The sequence below is a fragment of the Hemiscyllium ocellatum genome, chromosome 17 (genome assembly GCF_020745735.1).
Source record: "Hemiscyllium ocellatum isolate sHemOce1 chromosome 17, sHemOce1.pat.X.cur, whole genome shotgun sequence".
Classification (NCBI taxonomy): domain Eukaryota; kingdom Metazoa; phylum Chordata; class Chondrichthyes; order Orectolobiformes; family Hemiscylliidae; genus Hemiscyllium; species Hemiscyllium ocellatum.
In genome coordinates this window covers 63,029,712-63,050,010 of record NC_083417.1, presented here as the reverse complement: position 1 = coordinate 63,050,010, position 20,299 = coordinate 63,029,712, and the positions used below count along the sequence as shown (strand labels likewise).

General features: G+C 39.4%; 2 protein-coding genes across 3 annotated transcripts in view; both read left to right on the top strand.

Moving 5' to 3' along the window:
* amfra (autocrine motility factor receptor a) overlaps positions 1-17,713 on the top strand; it is a 67,975-nt gene extending 50,262 nt beyond the window's left edge. For both annotated transcript variants that reach the window (XM_060838239.1, XM_060838237.1), the window contains 2 exons: positions 6,646-6,833; positions 15,438-17,713. In XM_060838239.1, coding sequence (XP_060694222.1) covers positions 6,646-6,833; positions 15,438-15,591 — 342 coding nt within the window. In that variant the 3' untranslated portion in view covers positions 15,592-17,713. The remainder of the gene's footprint in view (positions 1-6,645; positions 6,834-15,437) is intronic.
* Positions 17,714-19,398: 1,685 nt separating this feature from the next.
* bbs2 (Bardet-Biedl syndrome 2) overlaps positions 19,399-20,299 on the top strand; it is a 77,851-nt gene continuing 76,950 nt past the window's right edge. The window contains exon 1 of the mRNA XM_060837829.1: positions 19,399-19,669. The gene's annotated coding sequence lies outside the window, so the exon portion shown is untranslated. The remainder of the gene's footprint in view (positions 19,670-20,299) is intronic.

Here is a 20,299-nt window from a genome sequence, read left to right as displayed (position 1 = left end):
TCTTGAGAATATTACCGGTCTGTCGTACAGTGTGTTTGGGCAAACTCTGTCTTTATTCTCTAGGTTCGAAGAATGAGAACTGATCTCAATGAAACCTACAAAATACTGAGAGATTGAAAGGATAGATGTTTTCCCTTGGAGCATCTAGAACCAGGCAGCATAATTTGAAAAGAAGAGGGTTGCCGTTTAGGACTGAAGTTTTTGATGTAATTTTTGACATCCTCGAGCCAGAGGATTGTGATAGCTCAGTTCTTGATTATGTTGACTTCCTTTTTCTGAAGAAGGGCTTATGCCTGAAATTTCGATTCTCCTGTTCCTTGGATGCTGCCTGACCTGCTGCGCTTTTCCAGCAACACGTTTTTCAGCTCTGATCTCCAGCATCTGCAGTCCTCACTTTCTCCTAGTTTAGTGTTTAGGTTTCTAAACACTAATGGAGTAATGCAATAAGGCATTGAAATATTTGATCAGCCATGATTCAATTAAATGTTGGGACTAGGCTTGATTGGCTACTCTTTTCCGAAGAGATGGGAAGAGTTCTAAAGTGGTAACTCTTGAGCCTATAGCTTAGGATACTTAAAGGCATGGCCGCCAATAGCAAAGATGTTAAAATTGGGAATGATTAAAGTACCAGAATAAGATGAGGATGAAGGATGTATACCTGAAAGGTGGAGTCAGATGTACAGTATGGAAACAGGCCCTTAGGTCCAATGCATCTATGCTGACTAGATAGCCCATCCTAATTTAGTTCCATTTGTTAGCACTTGGCCCATATCCCTCTAAATCCTTTCTATACATATACCCATCCAAATGCCTTTTAAGTGTTGCAATTGTACCAGCCTCCTCCACTTCCTCTGGCAGCTCATTCCATACTATCTTAAAAAAGTTAGCCCTTAGGTCCTTTTATATATCTTTCCCTCTCACCGGAAACCTATGCCCTCTAGCTCTGGACTCCCCACACCAAGGAAAAGACTTTGTCCATTTATCCTATCCATGCCTCTCATGATTTTATAAACCTCTATATGGTCACCTCTCAGCCTCTGACATTTCAGGGAAAACAGCCCCAGCCTATTGACCCTTTCCCTAGAGCTCAAATCCTCCAACCTTGGCAATATCCTTGTAAAGCTTTCTGAACTCTTTCAAGTTTCATAACATCCTTCCGATTCGAAGGAGGCCAGAATTGCATATAATGTTCCAAAAGTGGCCTAACCAATGTCCTGTACAGCTGCAACATGACCTCCCAACTCTTATACTCAATGCACTGACCAATAAAGGCAAGCATACCAAATGCTGCCTGTGACTTTACTTTCAAGGAGCTATGAACCTGTACTCCAAGGTTTGTTTTTGTTCAGCAACATTCCCTAGGACCTTACCATTAAGTGTATAAATCCTGCTAAGATTTGCTTTCCCAAAACACAGCGCCTCACGTTTATTTAAATTAAACTCTGTCTGCCAGTCCTCCGCCTATTGGCCTAACTGATCAAGATCCCATTTTACTGGGGTTACCTTCTTCCCTGTCCACCACACTTCCAATTATGGTGTCATCTGCAAACTTACTATACCTCCTATGTTCATCTCCAAATTGTTTATATAAATTACGAAAAGTAGTGGACCCAACACTGATCCTTGTGGCACTTCACTGGTCACAGCCTTCAGACTGAAAGCAACCCTCCACCACCACCCTGTCTTCTACTTTTGCGCCAGTTCTGTACCCAAGTGGCGAGTTCTCCCTGTATTCCACAATCTAACCTTGTTAACCAGTATCCCAGGGGGAACCTTGTTGAATGCCTTACTGAAGTCCATTTGGATCACGTCCACCACTCTGCCCTCATTAGTCCTCTATTACTTTTTCAAAAAACTGTCAAGTTTGAGACATGATTTCCCACACAAAGCCATGTTGATTATCTCTAATCAGTCCTTATCTTTCCAAATACGTGTAAATCCTGTCCCTCAGGATTCCCTCCAACAACTTGCTCGCCACTGACATCCGGCACACTGGCCTATAGTTCCCTGGTTTGTCCTTACCACCTTTCTTAAACAATGGTACCACATTAGCCAACCTCCAGTCTTCTGGCACCTCACCCATGACTATCGTTGATACAAATAGCTCAGCACAGGGCCCAGCAATCTCTTCACTAGCTTCTCTAGGGACTTATCCATCTTTATGCATTTCAAGACATCCAGCACTTCCTCCTCTGTAACATGGACATTTTTCAAGATGTTGCCATCTATTTTCCCACATTGTATATCTTTCTTGCTCTTCTCCACAATAAACACTGATGCAAAATACTCATTTAATGTCTTCCTCCATCTGTTGTGGCTCCACACAAAGGCTGCCTTGCTGATCTTTGAGGGGCCCTTATCACTCCCTAGTTACCTTTTGGCCTTAATGTATTTGTAAAAACCCTTTGCATTCTCCTTAACCCTCTTTGCCAAAACTATCTCCTGTCCCTGTTTTGCCTCTACTCCTGCTGCCTTTATACTCTTTTAAGGATTCACTTGATCTATCCTGTCTATACCTGAAAAATGTTTCCTCCTTTTTCTTAACCAAACCCTCGATTTCTCTCGTCATGCAGCAATCCCTACACCTATCCGTCTTTCCTTTCACCCTAACAGGAATATACTGACTCTGGACTCTCATTTTCATTTCTGAAGTGTTCCCATTTTCCAGCCATCCCTTTACCTGCAAACATCTGTCCCCCAATCAGCTTTTGAAAGTTCTTGCCTTATACTGTCACAATTAGTCTTTATATAATTTAGAACTTCATCTGGTAGATCTGGTCTATCCTTTTCCACCACTATTAAAACTTAGAGTTATGGTTGCTGACCCCAAAATGTTTCCCCACAGACATCTCAGTCACCTGCCCTGCCTTTTTTCCCCAAGAGTAGGTCAAGTTTTGCACCTTCTCTAGTAGGTATATCCACATTCTGGCTCAGAAAATTGTCTTGTATACGCTTAACAAATTTCTCTCCATCTAAACCTTAAACTGGAACTGTCATAATGTTAATGTTTGGGAACTTAAAATCCCCTACCATAACCAACCTGTTATTCTTACAGATAACTGAAATCTCCTTACAAGTTTGTTTCTCAATTTCCCGCTGACCATTAGGGGGTCTATAATACAATCCCAGTAAGGTGATCATCCCTTTCTTCTCAGTTCCACTCAAATAACGTTCCTGGATGTATTTCCTGGAATATCCTCCTTGTGTACAGCTATAATGCTCCCCTTTCTCAAAAACACCACTCCCCCCTTCTCTCTTGCCTCCCTTTCAATCCTCCCTATTGCATTTGTATCCTGGAACAAGCTGTCAGTCCTGTCCATCCCTGAGCCACGTTTCTGTAATTGCTATGATACCCCAGTCTCGTGTTTCTAACCATGCCCTGAGTTCATCTGCCTTTGCTGTTAGGCCCCTTGCATTGAAATAAATGCAGTTTATCAGTCTTACCTTGTTCTCTGTTTTGTCCCTGCCTGCTCTGACTGTTTGACTCACTTCTTTCTCAACTGTACCAGTCTCAGATTGATCTCGTTCCTCACTATCTCCCTGGGTCCAACCCCGCCTCCTTACTAGTTTAAATCCTCTTGAGCAGCTCCAGCAAGTCTCCCTGCCAGTATATTAGTGCCCTTCAAATTCAGGTGCAATCCGTCATTCTTGTACAGGTCACTTCTACCCCAGAAGAGAGTCCAATTATCCAAAAATGTGAATCTTTCTTCCATCCTCCAGCTCCTCAGCCACATTTATTTGCTCTATCCTCTATTCTTATCATCACTAGCTCGTAGCACCAGGAGTAATCTGGATATTACTACCCTCGAGGACGTCCTTTTTAAATTCCTACCCAACTTCCTATATTCTCCCTTCAGAATCTAATTCTTTTCCCTTCCTATGTAGTTGGTACCAATGTGTACAATGACCTCTTACTACCCCTCTCCCCTTTTGAGGACGTTGTGCACCCTTTCTAAGGCATCCTTGATCTTGTCACCAGGGAGGAAATACACCAATCTGGGTTTTTGCTGCTGGTCGCAGAAAAATCTGTCTGTGCCTCTGATTAGAGAGCCACCTCACACAATTGATTGCTTGGAACCTGATGTACCTTTCATTACATTAGAGCTAGTCTTGATACCAGAAACCTGTCTATTAGTGCTACATTCTCCTGAGAATTCATTGCTCTGTCCATTTTCCAAAACAGCATAATTGTTTGAAATGAGGATAACCACAGAATATTTCTGCACTGCCTATCTACTTCTCTACCTTTCTTGGAGTTAACCCATCTACTTTTTTGCTGCTTTTCTTCTTTCCTATAACTGCCATCCATCACACCTCTTGTAAATTCCTCATTGTCTCTAACTGTCGTTCCAGCTGATCCAACTAATCTGACAGGATTCACAGCCAACGGCATTTATTGCAGAAATAATCCTCAGTAACCCATAAACTCTCTCAAAACTTCCACATCTGACAAGAGCACATCACTCTACTAAAAGCCATTTTGCTCCTTCCAGTCTACAAGCCCAGAAAATAGCACAGTCTTTTTGCTTTACAAAACATTGTTGTAGGCTAACTTAATACTGATGGCTTATATTTGTAAAATTTAATCGAGACAGATTCCAGTAAAAACATATAATCAAGAAAGAACCCACTGTACTCACTATAGTAGATTTACAGCAAGGCTATACTTAGGCTATACTTAAACTATGTTTAAAACTGTTCACTCATCTGTTTCTGTGCTATAACCTGTCCCAAACAGGTTCCTCCAAAATCAGTTATAAATTTTGCTGGTTAAATTTTGCTAAGCACATTCCGATGTCCAGAGATATGTGAATCAACCAGTGAAGGCAGTAACTGCTGTCAGTTAGCAGTGTAGATTTCTTTCTTTGTCTCTCCCTTACAGACAATGTGATCGATGCCTTTTGTCTTTCTCCCTTTTTAAAAATGCTGTTGTTTTGACTTTATTTTTCTCCCCAAATTTCCAGAACAATTGCAACAGCATATAAAATAGCATTAAATTATCTACAGTGGGTCGAAAAGTCTACTCGTCTCTATATTCTCAATGGTAACTAGGGGTGGGCAATAAATGTTGGCCCAATTGGTGCTGCCCAAATGCCATAAATGAAATTTATTATACAGGACTTCTCTATATATAATGTGAGATACTGTATTTTGGTGCAAAGAATGGGGTTGCATACTCCTTGCGCATCATTAAAGTAACAGTACACAAAATAATCAGCCTGTTTTTTAGAAAAGCAAAGCATTTGGGTTCATTTCTAGTAGGAAAGCTTTGAAAAGTCAATTATTTTAGACCTGCATATAACCTTGTCCAAACAATACTTGTGGGAATACTTCAGACAGTTTGTCTCTATATCAAGAGGGTAGTGAAGTACTGCAGAACTTGCAGACAATATTTATTAAACAATGTAAGAACTGAGAGATTATATCTATCAGGAAAGATTTGAACAGTCTAGAGCATCATTCTAGAAAAGAGCTCTTGTAATATGGCAGTTCTTTTTAAGGTAATGAGAAGATTTGATACATTAAATTTCAGAGAAAATACTTCCACACTTGGGCAAGGTCGAACCTAGGGCTGTAAATATGACATAGTAGCTAATAAATCCAATATGTAACTCTATTTTTATTCAGAATGTGCAACTATCTACTTTAAGGAGCAATTGTGGTGCATAGTAAAAATACATGTTTGGGGAACCAGATTAAGTATGTGATGGTGAAATTAATAGAATATTAATTGGTTTAGATAAAGAAAGGTGTGAGGAGACTTTTGTGGAGCAGAAATACTGGAATGAACCTCCATGGGCCTGTTTCTGTGACAGTGATATTTTGTAACTTTTTGTGACCTGATTGCATCCTCTCGTAGCAAAACATCTTTAACATGGCAAAATGACTAACGGATAATTTTACAATATTACTTCATTATACTTTCACCTACATCAGAAGTCTTGCTAATTTCCTTTCAAGTGAGTGGTATACTTGGAGCTGATTTGATTAGTATAACTTTTATTTAATTATCAGCAAAATGCCTCTTGCATATAATGATTAATGGACTGAGTGAAATCTTATAATTTACTGTTTAGCACCAGCTAATTTCCCCATTCAACAGAAACTTTTAAATTAGTAATATTAAAGTAGATATTTTCATTTTGTACATCTTACAATTTTGATTTTATATCCATATAGTTAGTTAGGAGCTATGATGCACTGGCTCATTAAATTACATTATCTTATTAAATTTGTGATTAGTTCAAATCTCAGTTCAAAATGCTTCCCTGTTTTAAAGGCTAACAAAACCAATAACAGAATTAGATGGACCCATTTCAGGTCTGTTTATTAACTCGTTCCTCTCCATTTTGTCTTGCCTATGTCATGTTCAGTCCTTACTGACAGAGAGAATCCTTATACTACGTGAAATGTAACAGCTGATCCAAATTTGCGAAGTTGCCATGTTGTTCAAGACAAAGTCTGGACAATGCATTCAAATGAAGTGGAAGTTAACTGCAGTTTGTATGTTAATGACTTCTGCAGATTTGAGTTTTTCAACAAAATGTGTATTCACTTGTTGCATTTTCTGAAAAATGTTTTACTATGAATTTGCTTAAATGCCCACGTACTTGACTTGTGACAATGTCATCTCCATTTCTTCAGACTGATCATCCAGCCCTTGAATTCAGCCAAGGTATGGAGGAAACATTTGGAGCTGGCCCTGAGTTTGCACAAAATGATGTTCCGAATGAGGACTTCGAGGCACGGGGCAGTCGCTTCTCAAAGTCAGCAGATGAAAGGCAACGAATGTTAACACAGCGCAAAGAGGAGCTACTGCTTCAAGCTCGGAGGTATGGTATGACTAAACTGGGAAAAATTTGTGGTTAGTCCATGACTGATCAGTTATTATGGGCATTATAAGATTGTCAAGCAATTTTAGAAACTAAATAGAAAATGTTAATCCGTTGACTTAGATATGAAACTCTTAATATTACTTCATCTCTTAAAGTTTAACTTCTAATTCATATTATTATTATTATATCTCTTTTTTTAAAAAAAGCGAGATAGCATGGCTGAATACAAATAAATTTTTCACTGATTTGATAACCAGCATGGATTTGTAAAGAGTCTGACAAACTAGTTTGAATTTTTGAACAAGTGAGAAAAATCGTTGAAAAGTGGAATATCTGTGGAAGTTACCTCTATGGACTTCCATTTGGGATTTAATTAAATCCCTTGTAAGAGACTTAGCTAAACCTGAAGCTGATGGAATTAAAGGCAGATTATTAACCTGGTTAAGAAATCGTGATTGACAGGAGTCAACTTAAAAATGATGGGCTGTACTTGGCAGGATATGAGTAGTGATCTCCTGCAGGGCTCTAATTGGCAAGTAGCCATGTTTATTAATTACTCGTATGATTGAGTAGATAGTCTCAGTCTCATTCAATTTGTTTATAATGCCACATCAATCTTTGTGTAATCTGTAGTATGTCCAATATCATAAAATTATGAAAACATATTTATAGGTTAAGTTAAAGGGCAAAAATGTGATACATCGATTTCAATAGAGCTCAATGTCAGGTTATCCACTTGGAATCATAACAAAAATGAGCATACTTTAATACTGTAAAACGTAAGGTCCAAAGAGATGTATGCACGTCATAAAAATATCATGGACAGATACTGGAAATATTATAAAAATGCCAATCTTTTGATCAAAAGTACTAGAATACAAGTTATGGAGTTCTATGTTCACTTTGAGACATAATCAGCATCGTATTTATAAGGTGTACTTAATATAATGCATTATTCCCTTGTGCTTCACATGATCATTATAAAATTAGGTATGGGCCCAACCATGTAACAAAGTATTGGGTCAGCCATCCAAAGCTTAGGTCAAAGGGGTAAGGGTTTAAGTGTCTTGAGCGAAAAATAAGATAGAAAGGTGTAGGGAAGGTATACACGAGCTTGAAATAAAACAAATGGATTAAAAAGAACCTGAAAGAACAGCAGTTCTATAAATCAGCAACAAAAACAAATTGCTGGAAAAACTAAGCAGGTCTGGCAGCATCTATGAAATCAAAGTTAACATCTTGGGTCCAGTGACCCTTTTTACTCTCTTCTTCAGAATTTTAATTTTGCAGCTGACAACAAGTTTAGAGGGGTGATGAGCTTTATTTGCTTTCACTTTGTTTGGTTATCATCTAAAGTCATTGTCATGGAAACAAGAAATAGAAGGGAGGCCAGATAGGGATCTTTGAGGGAAATTGTACAGAGCCAGGAAGAGATGACATTGATATTGATGCTCTGGCTATGATAGCATTTGTAGAATAGGGTTGAGATGGGATCAGTCTGACTTCCAGCTTGATAACTGTGGAAAGCCAATTTGGACAAAAGTAATTAGGGTTGTTGACAATTGAGAATAATGAGAACAGAGATACCTTTGGAAGGATGTTCTTAATCTCTGAATTGCAGTATAGATTTACCAGCCTGATACCCAGGCTCTGAGATTGAAATTTGTGGAGAGATGACATTTTAAGGCATTTTTAAGATATATCAGTTCAGCTGGAAAACAGTTTTTTTTTGGTTGGAACATAGGACTATGAAATATAGCCATCAAGGCTTTTTCAGGAGTAAAGATAGGTTACTCCTGCAAAGATTGAAATTATTTTGCAGATAGTCAGAGGTATTTAAATGCAGAAAGACCCTTCAACCCATCATGTCCTCATTAGTCATTTATCTATCTTAGCGAGTTTTGAGAAGATTTGTAGCTCAGGTTGAGGTTCTGGATGTAGTTTTGCTTGCTGAGCTGGAAGGTTCATTTTTGGACTCTTCGTCACCATACTAGGTAACCCCTTCAGTGAGCCTCTGGATGCTGTACTGGTAGTGCATCCTCCAGATAAAGCACTGGTGGTATAGCCTGCTTTCTATTTATATGTTTGAGTCTCCTTGGGTGGTGACACCATTTTCTATGATGTTATCGTTTCCTGTTCTTTTTCTTAAGCGGTGGCAAATGGGATCCAAATCAATGTGTTTGTTGATAGAGTTCCGTTTGGAAAGCTGTGCTTTTAGGAATTCTCATGCATGTCTCTGTTTGACTTGTCCTCAGATGGATATGTTGTCCCAGTCGAAGCAGTGTCCTTCCTCATCCGTATGTAAGGATACTACTGAGAGTAGGTCATGTCTTTTTGTGAATAGTTGATGTTCACACGATAAGCAAGCAGAAACATAGCCACCAGGATCATTAACATCAACTAGTCACAAAAAGACATGACCTACTCAGTAGTATCCTTACATACAGATGAAGAAGGACACCACTTCGACTGAGAGTTCCGACTGGAATGCCATCAACAAACACATTTGACTTGGATCCCATTTACCACCACCTTCAAAAAGAACAGGAAATGACATCACCATAGGAAATTATGTCACCACAGGAAATGTCGTCATCAATCCAAGGAAACCAAAACATATAAATGGAAAGCAGGCTACACCAGTGCTTCATCTGGAGCCCCACTGAAGATGTTACCCAATATAGTGATGAAATGTCTGAAAACTAACCTTGCAGCTCAGTGAGCAAACCTACATCCATTTATCTATCTATTTTAGTCTCCTTTTACAGCACTTGGCCCGAAGTCTTGTATGCTGTTGAGTTTCATGTGCTCTTCTAAATAGTTCTTAAATGTCTTGAGGCTTTCTGCCTCTACCACTCTTTTAGGCAGTAAGTTCCAGATGTTCATCACCTTTTGCTCAGATCCCCTCTGACCCTCTTGCTGCTCATGTTAAAACAATGCCGCCTGGTTTTTTACCTTTTCTGCAAAGTGGAAAGATTTCTCTATCTGTACCTTAGTTTTCCTGCTTTAACCTAGGTCAGATCTCCCCTCAGCTGCCTTAGCTCTTAAAAAAAAATGCTTACTTATTCAGCATTGCTTTGTGGCTGAAGCATTCCAGACCTAGCAGTATGGTAGTGAATTTCTTCTGCATCCGCTGGAGCGTAATCACGTTTTTTTCTGTAGTGAGGAGCTGAACTGCACACGGTATTTCAATTGTGGCCCCACTAACATGTGCAGCCCACCAACACTCTTGCTGTTGTATTCAATGCCTTGATAAATAAAGACTAGTATCAATAAAGTAGCCAATTTCTGGATTGCTTCTGGTGCCATATTAGTAAGAGTAGGATTAAGCCGATAGGGCAAGTGAATGCATGGCTGAGGAACTGGAGCAGGAATTCAGATTCTTTTTGGATCGTTGGAATCTCTTCTAGGGCTGAGGTGACCTGTAAAAGAAGTATGGATTGCACCTGAACGGGAGATTTTCTACAGCTACTTGAGAGGGTTTAAACTAAGTAGGGTGTGACCCTGAACAGTGGTGAGATAAAAGGGAAGGTTGATACTCACGCAGAAGTTAGAAAGAGCAAGTTAAATAGACAAGACAGGAAAGAGCACAGGAGATAATGTAATAATTCTGAAGAATTAAAATGTCATTTATTTGAATACAAGAGGCCTGACAAATAAGACAGATGAACTTGAGTCATGAATGGGTACATGAGACTGGGATATCATAGCTATAGCAGAAACATGGCTGAAGGATGGACAATATTGGTAGCTCAATGTTCCAGACTGCAGAAGTTATAGGAAAAATAGAAGGGGAGGCAAGAGAGGACGGGGAGTGCTGTTTTTGATTCAGGAAAACATCGAAACAGTGATTAGAGAAGGTATTCCTGAGGAATGATCCAGTATCGTTATATGGATGGAACTGAGAAATAGGGGTGGTAACTTTGGGATTGTGCTATAGGCCCTCCATTATTAAGTCAGAAATTTGTAGTGAGATTGCAGATACTGCAGCTATAAGAATAATGGATTTGTAATTGGGGATTTTAACTTTTCAAGCATAGACTCTGACTGCCATAGTATTCAGGTCTTGGGTGGGGAGGAATTTGTTTAAGAATATTTTCAGCCAATATGTAGATGGCACAACTAGAGAAGGGGCAAAACTTGACCTCCTCTTGGGAAATAAGGCAGGTCAAGTGACTGAAGTGTTAGTGGGGGAGTACTTTGGGACCAGTGGTCATCATTCTATTAGTTTTAAAATAGCTAATGGAAAAGGATAGGCTTTGTCTGCAAGTTAAAGCTCTAAATTTGGGCAGGGCCAATTTTGATAAGATTACATAGGAACTTTCAAGAGTTAATTGGAAGCTATTCAAATGTAGAGGGGCATCTGGCAAATGGGAAGCTTTCAAAAGCAAAGTAATAAGAGTTTAGAGCCAGCATTATTCCTCTTAACGTGAAGGGTAAGGCTGACAGGAGTAAGGAGCACCAGATGACCAGAAATATTGAGGCTTTGGTCAAAAAAGGGGCATATTGTCAGGTATATGCTGTAGGCATCAAGACGATCTCTTGAAGACTACAGGAGAATTTGGAGTTTACTTTCAGAGGGTAATCAGGATGGCAAAAGGGGACATGAAATAACTTTGGCATATAAGGTTAAGGATAATCTAGAGATGCTAAAAGCAAATTAAGGGCAAAAGAGTGACTGGGGAGAGAATAGGGCTCCTTGTCTATGTTCTCTTGTCCATGTTTACCGTAGAGAAATATGTGGAAGCTAGGGAATTTGCAGGAAGTCATAGAGATGTACAGCATGGAAACAGACCTTTTGGTCCAACTCATTCACGTCGAACAGGTATCCAAAACTAATAGTCCCATTTGCCAGCATTTGGCCCATAACCCTCTTAAACCCTTTCTACTCATATACCCATCCAGATGCCTTTTAAATGTTGTAATTGTACCAGCCTCCACCACTTCTTCATTCCACATGCCATCCTCTGCTTGAAAAGGTTGTCCCTTAGGTCCCTTTTAAATTTTTCCCCTCGCCCTAAACCCATGCCTTCCAGTTTGGGGCTCCCATACCCCAGGGAAAAGACCTTATCTTATTTATCCTATCCATGCCCATCATATTACAAATCTCTATAAGGTCACCCCTCAACCTCCAACACTCCAGGGAAAACAGCCCCAGCCTATTCAGCCTCTTACTATAGCTCAAATCCTCCAACCCTGGCAACATCCTTGTAAAGCTTTTCTGAACCCTTCCAAGTTTCACTACATCCTTCCTATGAGAGGGAGACCAGATTTGCGCGCACTATTCCAAAAGGGGCCTAATCGATATCCTGCACAGCTGCAATATGACCCCCCAACTCCTCTAGTCAATATTCTGACCAATAAAGGAAGGTCTACCAAACACCACCTTCGCTATCCTATCTATCTGCAACTCTAATTTCAAGGATCTACGAACCTGCACTCCAAGGTTTCTTTGTTCAGCAACACTCCCCAGAATCTTACGATTAAGTAAATATAATGTTCTGAAGAGTCCATATTATAGAAGAGGTGTTTGAATTCTTGAAACAAAGATAGATCAATCCCTGGGACATAATCAAGACATTGTTGGAAGGTAGGGAAGACGTTGTGGGGCCCTTAGTGGAGATGTTTGTATCGTTGACAGCCCAGATGAGTTGCCAGAAGACTGGAGGATGGTTAGTGTTGTGCCATTGTTTAAGAAAGACTGCAAGGAAAAGCTAGGGAACTACAGACAATTGGACCCAACATCTGGTGGGTTAGTTGTTGGAATTTTGAGAGAAGATCTATATGAATTTGGAAAAGTAAGGACTGACTAGAGAGTATTTTTATGAAGAGATGACCAAGATGATAGATGAGGGCATGTTATCTACATGGACTGTAGCGAGGCCTTCAACCGGGGACCGTGTAGTAGACTGGTTAGTAAGGCTAATTACATGGAATCTAGGAAAATCTAGCCAATTGGATGCACAATTTGCTGTATGGTAGGAGATAAAGGATTGCGATAGTTGTTTTTCAGACTAATGACCTGTTACCAGCTGTGTGCTGCAAGGATCGGCACTGGATCCACTGTAATTTGTCATTTGTATAAAAGATTTGGATAAGCATATAGAAGGCATGGTTTGTAGGTTTTGATGGCATCAAAAATGGTAGTTTCTTGGACAGTGCAAGGTTTTCTAAGAGTATAATGGGATCAACTGGACTAGTGGGCTGAGGAGTAGCAGAAGGAGTTTAATTCAGTAATATGAGAGGTATTGCATTTTGGTAAGACAAACCAGGGCAGGAATTGTACAGTTAATGGGGATTGTTGTCAAACAGAGACCTAGGGGTGCAGGTGCATAGTTCTTTGAAAGTGGCTTCACAAAATTGGTAGAGAACACATCCCACATGCCACCTTAACCATCTTATCCTTCGAGGATTTATGGATCACACCCAAGGTCTCTATTCTTCCTGGTGTCCTAGCATTTGACATGTACTCACTTGCCTTGTTAGTCCTCCTCCCAAAAGATAACATGCCTCACTTTTCAGGATTAAATTGTATTTGCTGCTCTTCAGCCATTTTATGACCAGCTCATCTATATCATATTGTAGTCTAAGACTTTTCTTGCTATTTGTCATACCTCAAATTTGTCATCTGCAAGCTTACTGATTATACTTTTTGCTTTCATATTTTTATTAATGTACACTACAAATAACGAGTCACCCAGCCCTGAACACTGATACACACTGGCTAAATGCATCCAATCATAAAAATTATCATCAATCGCTCTCTGCTTTCTGCCATCAAGCCAATTTTGAATTCAATTTGCGCTCAATCCCATGGGCTGTTAGCTTAACAGCTCGCATGACAGACTGGTTGTGAGAAGTCTGACTGAAGTCCGTGTAGACTCTAGCAACTGCACTATTCTTATCTGTACATCTAGTCACTTCTTCAAAAGAAAATTCTATGAAATTTGTTAGACATGATCTCCCCCTATAAAAGAATGCTGACTATCCTTGACTTAAACCATGTCTGTCCAAGTGATGATTACTTCTGACCGTCAGAATTTTTCTCTAATAGTTATAATACTGTCCCAGTTGATACTGAATCTAGTGTTAAATTTAAGATCCGGAGCACCGAAGAAACCAACGCAGACACTGAGAGAATGTGCAAATTTCACACAGGAAATAGAGCCCAGGACCTGAGGCAGGAATAGAGCCCAGGTCCCTGGCGCTGAGAGGTAGCAGCGCTAAACCACTGAGCTGCCCTGTTCTTGTAATGCTCCGCTTGAACACTAAATAAGCAACACTGCAAAAAGGTACCTAATCTTACAGATACATATCATAAATGAGCAATTTTGTTTTTTGAAAAGCATTGAACTTTAATCGTTACGCTCAGCAGCTCCAAGGCACATGCACTATGATTTAAGACTGTCTATACTCTGTTCTCGTCTTCTGCGATAAGCGAATTTCTTGACTGTTTCATATTTAGTATTTTATTGCTTTTGTAATCAAGAGTACCATGAGATACAAATCTTCTCAAAATGAGGTACAAAGCTTTTGTTCACTGAAAGTGCTGAAAATCAGTTATTTCACCAGCAAGTGAGGAAAGCAAGTCCAAAAGGCTGATGTTCTGGGCTGCTAAAGAAAACCTGTTCTTTGCTTAGTCCCTGTAACATTCATGGATAACATGTTAAAGAGTAATGACCAAAAGTAATTCATCAACTTTTGTCTATTAGCATAGTAACTTGTCCCAAGGTTTCACCATGATAGCAAAAAAGATCATACTGCAAAGGAAATACCAGGGCTGAAGACTGAAAGGTGCTAGGTTTTAGTGTGTTGAATAGCTTAGTATAGATTCAAATGAGACAATTGCATAGCATTAACGCTAAAGATATCAAATAATTAATTCAAAGTCAGGAAGCGAGAATTTTCATTTATATAGCATCTTAACTGATTTCAGGACTTTTCAAACAGTTTTGACTGAAAAGTGCTTTTGAAGTGTAAGATGTGGCAATTAATTTTCATGCAATGGACAGATTTTGATTATTGTTTTCAACCTGCATAATATTCACTGGTGTTGCCAAAGAAAGATTCTACTGGAGAAGAATGATTTCCTTAAAGATATCTTTAAAGTAGGCTGCATCACGCAGCTTGCTAGCATGCAGTATGTAAAATATTAATAATTTTGTGAAGTATGGGGAGGGTGGAGAGAGGGCACAGTTTACTTAACAGCATCAATTTGCTTATGGCATTGAAAGAAATCACAATTGCATGTAAGTACTATAAGACTGCCTTGATTTCACCATGATCTGATCTTGAACTTGTCAGTACATACAACTATTAAAATTTTAAAATAAAACAAAATCTGTGTTCAGGTGCTGTGCAAGTGAATGAGATAAATGTTAGTGTTTTGACTTGATGGCTCAGTGGAGTGCTTCCTTATTTGCTGACTATGCATAGTCATCCACTCTGCACAGCCTGATCATGTTCACGATCATATCAAGTTTAGGACTCGGACCAACTGCATGTTTGAAAACATCTACAGGTATAAAGGGATCCTTGGGAGGAGAGAGATGACTGAAATTGTTGCTTATTATAATGACCTGCAAATTTATCTTCTCACAGACGGTACGTAAATAGGAGCCAGCATGAAGGAAACAATTTATCAACTGTAAGCATGTACACTGAGCCACCTGTCAACATGGACTCTCTTACTTTGCGGCGTCGAACCTTGGCAGCTGCAGCAGAAAGACGTCTCCAGCAACGACAGGACTCTTAGTTCTGATGATGTGACACTGGGAACTTACACTCTCTGAATGACATGTCTGGCTCTGTTTTTGCAGCAGCAAGGGGAGGAGCATCACAAACCACTCTGCAAATCATGCCTTTGAGCTGGAGAGTTGTATATCTCGTAATGTGGCTGCACTAATGGAGCTGGATCACAACAGTATTGGGGGTGGGAAATGGCATGAATGGTTATTTTTTTACATACAGCCTTTGTGAAAACAATAAACAGCTTTTTACTTGCAAAAATAAATCTTAGTAGCTGCACGTGTCTGGAGGCTACTTTCAAACTCTTAAACTGCAGAATTTATGCAGTCTGCAAGGTTGCCTGTGGTGAATTTTGGAAGGCTGTTTGGTTCAAACAACTTATTGGGCACTACAGCATTGCTCCCTGGGGCCCATCAGCAACTGTGCTGAAAAGTGACATGGTGTGTGCTGCGATACTTGGCAACTAATTTAATTTCTTTGTTGTTTCCCATTATACAGGAGGCATGGAACACTTTAAACCTACAGCACACCCTGCACCCTCTCCTTATTGCAGGTCATATGCAATAATTGCCTGTCTTCGACGCAAGCTTCCATGCCATTTTGGCACAAAGTTTTAGTTTTGTTCCTGATTTTCTAGTTCTCGTTTTAAATGATCACATGTTATTTTAACTGCAATTCTGTTATTTCTTTAATTGATGCATCCTAAAGTTTATGAAAGTATTATGTCAGAAGCTGGCTGTTTCTGGCATGTCATGGCCATGGATTGATTTGATTTGCTTTTGATATCTTCTGAGTTATAACTCCGTTGATTAGTTAGAAATGAAGTGTGATTGGTTGGGACAGTGTGATGCATGGTAACATCATGTCATTTCAATATCTTCATGAAAGTACCAAGCCCATATTTTTCAATAGCTTTAAGCAACTTCAACCTGTTTCCCAGAACTTGCTACATTCAAAACATGTCACTCCCTCTACAGCCATAGCCATTCTCATTTATCATGGAAATTACACTATCTAATATTGAAGTAGCATATGAAAACATAAAACCTGGCATCCTGTCCACTCTAGGTGTATTAATTCTTAGAACATTGACTGTGATTTGCCAGAAATGTCCTTTTAAGTTCTGAATATTTGCAGGTGGTTGGATTTGTTTAATCCAGCTGTATGGTGTTTTTATATAGGGTCTGTGGTACTGATCATGTAACAACTTGGTGACTTGAGCATTAATTTTAAATAAAGTATTGCACGTTTGCTCTTGCATTCAGCTTAATCTTTATAATCAAACATGCAAATTACAGAATTTGCATTTGTTTTTACTCCCTAATTCTCTGTCCAATATATTTTGAGTACACTTTGATTTACACCAATTTTATCTCATAACAGGTTACTGTCCTTTAAATTCTACCAAATATGTCAGCATGTAGACATTTGGATAACTTGAGAGTACTTGCTGGTCTCTGCCTTGTTTGAATAATGCGTTTTGGATGTTTTGCTACAATGACTGCTGGAGTTACAATAAGTTGAGGTATAGCTTTATCCAAAAATCTTGCTTTTACTTATTTCAAACATTTAACATTTTACCTTCCTTTCCCTGGATGAACCGTAGCCAATTTTTAGAAAGTTAGTTCAGCAACCTAAATGATATGGAATTGGAAGTTAATTGAATCACTCATTTTTATGAATACATGAACTATATTCTGACATGTTTTTCAGATTCTGCACTTAACTAGGGGTAGGCAGGGATGGTAACTGCTTGATGCTGATACAGGCTTTACAATAGCTGTGTAATTCTATGTTAAAGGGAGGGGTCCTTCAAATGTCAGAGCAATGTGATTAAGTGTTTATAATTATTTTTGACCTTTTTTAACTGAACTCAAACCTGATGTAAATTGTAATAGGAACTCTTTATTGTGCACTTGTAAAACAGCAATCTCTTAGAGCCTTTCATATTGTACTGAAATCTCTCAGGGATGGGTGAAAGTGTAACACTTTGCAAAAAGCCTTGTGATGCTTTTCCTGAAATAGTTTCCAATATACAGTTTGTTTTACATATAAAGAGCTATTACCCTATTTTTGTTTTTCTGGAATTATTTAAATAAAGTTCATTTTCTGGTTTGTGCAAAGTGAAAGTTGTAAACATTCTTTCTTCAAGCTGCTTTACTGAGAGGATTTATTTATTGAATGTTTAACTGATCGTGTGTTCTTGACCTTGTTCCTTTGTGTCTGGTCCTTTTCTGTAAAGAATTCTCCATGATTTACAATTTAAATGGCACTTGTATTAATACTGTTCAATGTTAGGAATAGGATTTTCCACTGGTAAGTTCATGGTATAGATCTGGAAACTATAATGTACATAGTTTTGCAATGTTTGGAGCAGACTTGAGGGTCTTCAATGATCTACTCCTGATCTGCATAATTTGCCTGTACTGTTACTGTAAGGCAAGGGTGTTCATGCTATGTAATGGAATACATCAGCTATTTTGGATACATGGAAGTGTTTCTGTTTATACAAAATGCTGAGTCATCTTTTTAATTCCATATTAAATTCTGTCTCATTCCTGCAGCTGTTATAACTGTACGCTAAATCTCATAAGGAGGGAAAAATATGTCACTGCTTGCTTTTCATAACTGTTTAGCAGGCTGCATTTGGATAGAAAGATTTTATGTGCAGTTTTGAACTTGGTTATGGTGTACCCTGTCATCAAATAGCTTTCTGGTGATTAATTATACTAAACAAACCTCTAACAGCCACTTAAACAAACTGACTGTTTAAGTGACTTTGTTTAAGTGACTGTTAGATGTTTGTCACAAATCGTGAAACACAAATCATTGTTTCTGATCAATGTTCTCCCAAATCCACACTTAGCCACCCTTCAAAGATTCAGGTAAATACTGAGGTACTGTTTACATGGCAATGCCTTCATCTAACAGAGGCTATGGTTTGGTTTGGGGTGTGTGTATTTTTACCTATATCAATATTACTCACTTTGTACCTGTAGTGATACTTGGAAGAAAAAAACTACCATGTGTCCTATTTCCTCCTTGTCATCTCCTAAAGATGTGGAATCTCAATACTGTAATGGCATCTAAAACATCTGTCGTCTACTATGGTTCAACACACATTTTAGGTCTTCTACAGAATGTGAACGTGCCAGTTTCTATACACGACAGATCTATGTGGGAATTCAGTGGCCTTCACTTCAGTAACATTCGTACAATCGAAACCACAGCCTATGTCGTGTAATTTTAAATGGGTGATTTGAGAAGTTTCTTGTTTCAACGTGCTAAGGTCGTCGAGTAGAAGTAAATTGCGCTGGTAAAAATCCTTGTCCAGATCAGTTTATAGGAGCGACATCGGTCTTTGGGTGGTATCAAAATCAGTTAAAATGGAGAGAATAATGTCATGCTTTATTCTCTGGTTAACTTAAAACGCTAAATTTAAGGGAAATGAACCGATTTAAAATTTAACCCACGCCGCCTAAATGTCACTATAGAGAAGGTTACTGCATTCCTACATAGATTTGTAATATATTCTGCATGGAAATTGGAATATTCACACTCATTCTGTAGAAGATCTCATTATGCATTACTAACCGCCAGAAAGGGGGAGAGGAGTTGCGGCGTACATTTTTATATAATCAACGCATAACGACCACTCAACCTGGAGTTGGGAGTACGGCAGTGGCCCCACAGCAGGAGAATGTATTGTACACGACCGGGTCTGTATGTGGTGGTTGGTATGGCAACAGAAGCCCCACCCCCTTCCGTGTTAACCCCGTGACCTCCGATAGATGTCATTGGGTAGCAACGGAAAGACGCCACGGGAGAGAGGGAGGGGAGAAATCCGGGCCGAGAACAGATAGACAAGGAGGGGGGACAGAGAGTGCAAACTGGGCCGAGGAATCGACAAGTGGAATCCCGGGCAAGGCGAAGATAAATCCCCGGGGGGTAGAGTGCGGAGGAGGGCAGCGGAGAAGAGGAAAGGAAGATCGATCCAGGCCAAGGGACAGCGAGGCCGACGTTAAAGAGCGGGACAGGACCGGATCAGGGAGACCATAACTGAGAGACGCACAGCCCGAATCTAGGTAAAGCGGGATTGGGTGCGAGGCTATATCCTCAAACTCCGACTGCTGGCCTTTTCAGGGTGGACTCGAACTAATCCAGTTAGAGGGGTACTCTTTGCTGGGATAATCTGCGGAAAACCCCGCACGCATCTCTGGGGCAGGATCAGCCATGGTTTACTCGAACTGAATGCTGTTACGATGGAGGACAGCATTCAGACTAAGGGTCATATTCTTGAAAATGGAATATCAGAATTACCAACCTGAAACTATCCCTAAATGTAAGGAAATAAACAGTTAAGCTTGTTCAAGAGGAGCAATGCCACAAATTGGATTCGCATTCGTGAAAAATCTGTTTCCCAGGATGGCCAACAGCAGAAAGCCTGAACCTAAATAAAATCCTCCCTGTACTCATAATTCGATATTATTCATGATATGTTAATTTTAAAAAACCGTGTCTTTTATACAGTGCACTATTATTCATATCACCTTTATCTATAAATCCTCCTTTCTATTACATCTCTGCAGCACAACCACTCAACCATATTTTCATATAACTAGTGGTGAGAGAAAGATAATTTAGAAAGAAACTATTGCAGGCATAGGTTTAGGGTGAGGGGGCAAGATTTGAAAGGGACAACTTTTAAGGGGCAA